Source organism: Phoenix dactylifera, chromosome 4 (genome assembly GCF_051530095.1).
Source record: "Phoenix dactylifera cultivar Ajwa chromosome 4, Ajwa_hap1_PhDact_Kaust_v1.1, whole genome shotgun sequence".
Lineage (NCBI taxonomy): Eukaryota > Viridiplantae > Streptophyta > Magnoliopsida > Arecales > Arecaceae > Phoenix > Phoenix dactylifera.
The window spans coordinates 46,369,564-46,373,769 of NC_143193.1; the positions used below are offsets into that span (position 1 = coordinate 46,369,564).

The 4,206-nt window shown below is 40.6% G+C and overlaps 1 protein-coding gene across 1 annotated transcript; it reads right to left on the reverse strand.

Annotated features, from left to right (window-relative positions):
• Positions 1-2,010: 2,010 nt before the first annotated feature.
• LOC103717519 (uncharacterized) lies at positions 2,011-3,932 on the reverse strand. The gene is made up of 2 exons (XM_008805946.4): positions 3,339-3,932; positions 2,011-2,224 (listed from the first exon to the last, which is right to left on the reverse strand). Exons 1-2 carry the CDS (start codon positions 3,883-3,885, stop codon positions 2,145-2,147), a joined length of 627 nt encoding a protein of 208 aa, XP_008804168.3. The 5' UTR covers positions 3,886-3,932; the 3' UTR covers positions 2,011-2,144.
• Between the last annotated feature and the right edge of the window lie 274 nt (positions 3,933-4,206).

Below are 4,206 nucleotides of genomic sequence, written 5' to 3' on the forward strand. Positions count from 1 at the left end.
TGTTTGATCGCAGGGTAATCTGTGAGTTATCCCAATTCCATTGGGATATCTACACTTATTCTTAATAAAATTATTGCTTGAGAGTGGGAGAATTATTTCTTCTCACTTTACTTTCTTTCTTCATGGTCTTCACTTTTGCAATTAATCACACCAAGTCTCAATAAAAAATAATTATTCTTTTATCCACAAGTAAAAGAATCTTGAAGAATACTAAAGATTAGGGATAGCTATCTTGAAATTTTCCATCACACGATGAAATGCAGTCGGTGTCTGTACTTGTGGAATTTTGTGAGAAAAGATTGGAGAGAAGTCATCGGATTTTTACCATGAAAGAGAGACACGGAAGTAATGAAAAAGTACATGGAGATTATAGAATATTTAGAAATATCTTAAAAAAATTATCAATCAATTTCAGATGCATATATTGAAGTTATCTAAATCTTATGGTGGTTGTTTCTCACTTTAAATTGGACTGCCTCTGGGGATGAAAATACCCAAAAGCATGATAAGCTATGGCCGGTGGGTAAAAAAAAAAAACGTCGATTATAAATGACCGTCTGATTCAGGTTTCATACCATCTGGTTCCGACTGATATATACAGTATACTTTAGGTACAATACTGTATACAGTTGACCGCAGCTCCTGAGATAACAACAAACATAAAGTTTTATTTCTACTTTCTACCAGTTCCTCCCACCATTTCATGATATCGATGCAACAAGGACCATCATTTATCTTTGCCATTCTTATTTTAAAATTCTAAAATGTTGAAATTAGTAAACATCAGTAGCATGTACAGAGGTGACAGGGTTTCTGCCATATTGTTCATTAAATTCTATACAAGATTCCCAGTGTTCTGTGGCATCCAAGCATAATTTGGTTGTAGATAGGAAATGTAGCAACCTTTAAGCTTTTAGAATACAAATCATAACAAACTCCTAATGGTCACATCAAGTCATTAAAGAATGCAAACAGGTATAAGAATCTTGCCATGGAATGGTCCAATGATCTGGCTGTCTAAATAATAGGACTTTGATCAGACAACATCCCTGAATCTGTAGACTATGGCGACACTAATTAAGAAGCAAGGAAAAAGAAATTGAATTGTTTCTGATCTGTAAGGCTCAGTAACAGATGAAATTCCAGCAGCTTAGCAATGCTTATGTTCTGTATTCTAATCAGCTCAAAGAAAGGTTCCATCTCCATCAGAAAAGGCCAGTACACAAGCATGCGATTTGAGATCCAACATCTCTGTAGCTAAACGATGGCTTCAGCATAAATGCAGAGAGTAGCATGTGCAAGCAAGAGACGGATAAGGCAAGGAAGAACAAAACTGCAGGATGGAATTCAGAAATAAATGGAATGCGCACAGTGCAAGTGGGCTCTAATTGATACAGATACCACTGTGGTCCCAGACACCAAAGGAACCATTGCACTGGAATGAAGCAAAATGTTGTTCTCATCCGCCAGCAGAAAGGAATCACCTCCGAAAACCTGCCGCCTCAGGGACCATGGTTGCCCACTAGAATTGCGTGGAAGACAAGCGAATTTAGTGTTCCATGGTTGTCCTCTGTCAGGTGAAATGTAACGAGATCGCATAGTAAACTGCAAGAGCTCATGTCAAGACTTGTCTTTACCAACCAATATATGAAGCTTCAGATCCTGCTTGTAATGCTGTCTGCCTGCAATTGGTCCCCAGAGCCAACTTGACTACAATAACAGCAGCCACAGCTAAAAATTGCAGAAAGAATGTAAATTTGCCAATAAGGCGATTTAAAAGAAAAGAAAAGAAAACACGGCAAAGAGCCAAATTCATATAGCAGTACCAAAGTGGAAGAAATGCGCTTGTTAATCTTAAATTATTGGTACATTCATGTGTAGGTGAGGCAGATTAGCTACATGGTGTTATTAGTAAATCTTAGACTTCAGGTGACTTCTTCCTCCTTTTTTCTTCTACCTCATTTCTCTCTTCTATCATCTTGAATCAGATGCCGGCCAGGCTGTCCACGACAAGAGAGTTGCACAGTATACCAAAGGGCATAGAGCAGCAAGGCATCAGTACAGAACTCTCTGCAAAAAGATTCCAAGTTGTTGATCATCATAAAAATCTGTTTCTGATCACAGATTATATCAGGAGTGCTCTATCAGTTGCATAATCTAACAGTACATGCCACTGCTTGGGCCCAATATTTCAGCCTTGCTTTAACTTCTTCAGGATGGTCCCCTGAAAATACAGAAAAAAAAAATCAGAAAACTGCAAGGATGAAAATAGACAGAGTGTAAGATGAGGTTCTCATCCAATATTGAGATTGCTAAGTAGAACAAACAAACACTAAAATATAAAGCAAAGTTTGTAGGTTTGTATCAAAACTTAAAGTCACAGCTTTGAAAAGCATATCCATTTGTCAAATGCAGGTTGACAAAACGAATGGTGGTATCAAATCGCTCTTAAGCCACAATGTCAGAAACATGCTTTAATACCTCAAACCAATAAAAACACAAGTCAGAAGGTATTAATACAATATCCCTACCAAGAGTAATTTAGAACCATTTTCTGATAATCCATAAGATATTAATTAGAGAGGAGCCAAAAGAACTTCTTCTAAACAATAAACATTACTAGAGACAGGATTGTGCGGAAAATTTAAGATATAAAGTTCATATTAGCAATTAAAAGGAAAAAAATCTCTCGCATCTCAACTGATCATGAGTCACGGCTACCTGTAAGTAGTTTGCTAAATAATCAAAGAAGAATGAAATTATTGATGAAAAACAGATCCATCAATAAATCCCACCAAAATATCAGTTTTACGTAAAGTGAACAGAAATAAAGAGATAAAGAAAACCTTCAACAAGAGTTTAATTCAATCTTCTTTTCAATCACCTCATACAACTCATTACCGAAGTCAAAATCCTATACTTTCAGTAAGCTACTGAACAAAAATTCCATCAGATAAGCAAATAACCAGTTTACTTTTGAAAAAAACACCGTACATATAAGATCACCAATTTATCAAATAGTTTCGTGGCGATCTTTCACAGAAATCCTTCATCCGCAGTTTGAATATTGAAAAAAAATGCCATGAAAATCGAATCTTTCACCCATTAGTCACTGCTAGGAGAAGATTCCCAACAAATCCCTCGGAATTTTAATAGAAACAAGAAAAATAAAACAATGTTTTGCCCTTAATTTTTCTCACAGACATGAGAAAAAAATGATTCTTTAGCAATATGAGAAATGGGTTTGAATCAAAATCAAAACTTTCGCTCAGATCTAGACCAAAGTAACCAAATTCCACACAGGAACAGCAAAAAGTTAACCAAAAATTTGATCCTACCAGGGCTGGAGATCTTCCAATTGGCCACGGGGACAGGAGACGCCGCAGAAGCACAGGGCTCCGCCGTCGCCGCATCCCTCGCCGCCTCCGGCGACCGGGTCTGCTGCTGCTGCTCGTCCAAGAACCTCTGGCTCATCGAGTAGCAGAGCTCGAGAGCCGGGAGAGTGTTGCAAAGCTCGGGGATCTCCTCGTAGCTGAAACCGAACCCCAAATCCAAGCACCCTTTCAACTCCTCCAAGTCCTCGTCGGTCAGACTCTTCGTCCTCCCCACCACCCCATCGCCGCCGTCCGACCCCTGTTCCGCCCCGTCCGCCGCCTCCACGTAGCCCTCCAGCATCACCCCGCCGCCGCCCCGACTCCTCTTCGGCCACTCCGATTCCCACGCCCTCCCCTCCCACCCCATCTCCTCCTCCTCCTCCTCCTCCTCCTCCGTCCTCTTCTTCTCCTTCTTCTTCTTCTTGCTCCCTTTCTCTAATCTAAGGTTAGGGTTTCGTATCGAAACAGGGGTCTCATCCTCGGAGGAAGAGTTCCCCATCCCCCCTTCCATCTTTGGGTGTTTCTCTCTCTCACGCGGTGCGGAGAGATTTTAAATGGGCGATGGTATGGTGTCAAGGTCATGATGTATGTTATATATGGTATCTTGTATGATGAATGGATGGCATGGGATGTGGCGATGATGGCGGCGCACATGAGCTGGAAATGCCTGAGAGTTGAAATGACGAAAACGCCCCTACATTTCATGCTCCTGTACGTTGCTCCGCGGAGCAGCGCGGAGGCGCTGCACGTTGGAGATTTGGACAGTGAATTTGGTGGGGCCAGCGACCGTTGCAGGTGTCTGAACCTTGAGGTGAGTAAATGACGAAAATAG

Coding starts and splice junctions, on each gene's coding strand:
- LOC103717519 (XM_008805946.4), bottom strand. CDS start 3,885: ATGGAAGGGGGGATGGGGAACTCTTCCTCCGAGGATGAGACCCCTGTT. Junction 2,225..3,338: donor TTGGAAGATCTCCAGCCCTG/GTAGGATCAAAT, acceptor CTGTATTTTCAG/GGGACCATCCTGAAGAAGTT.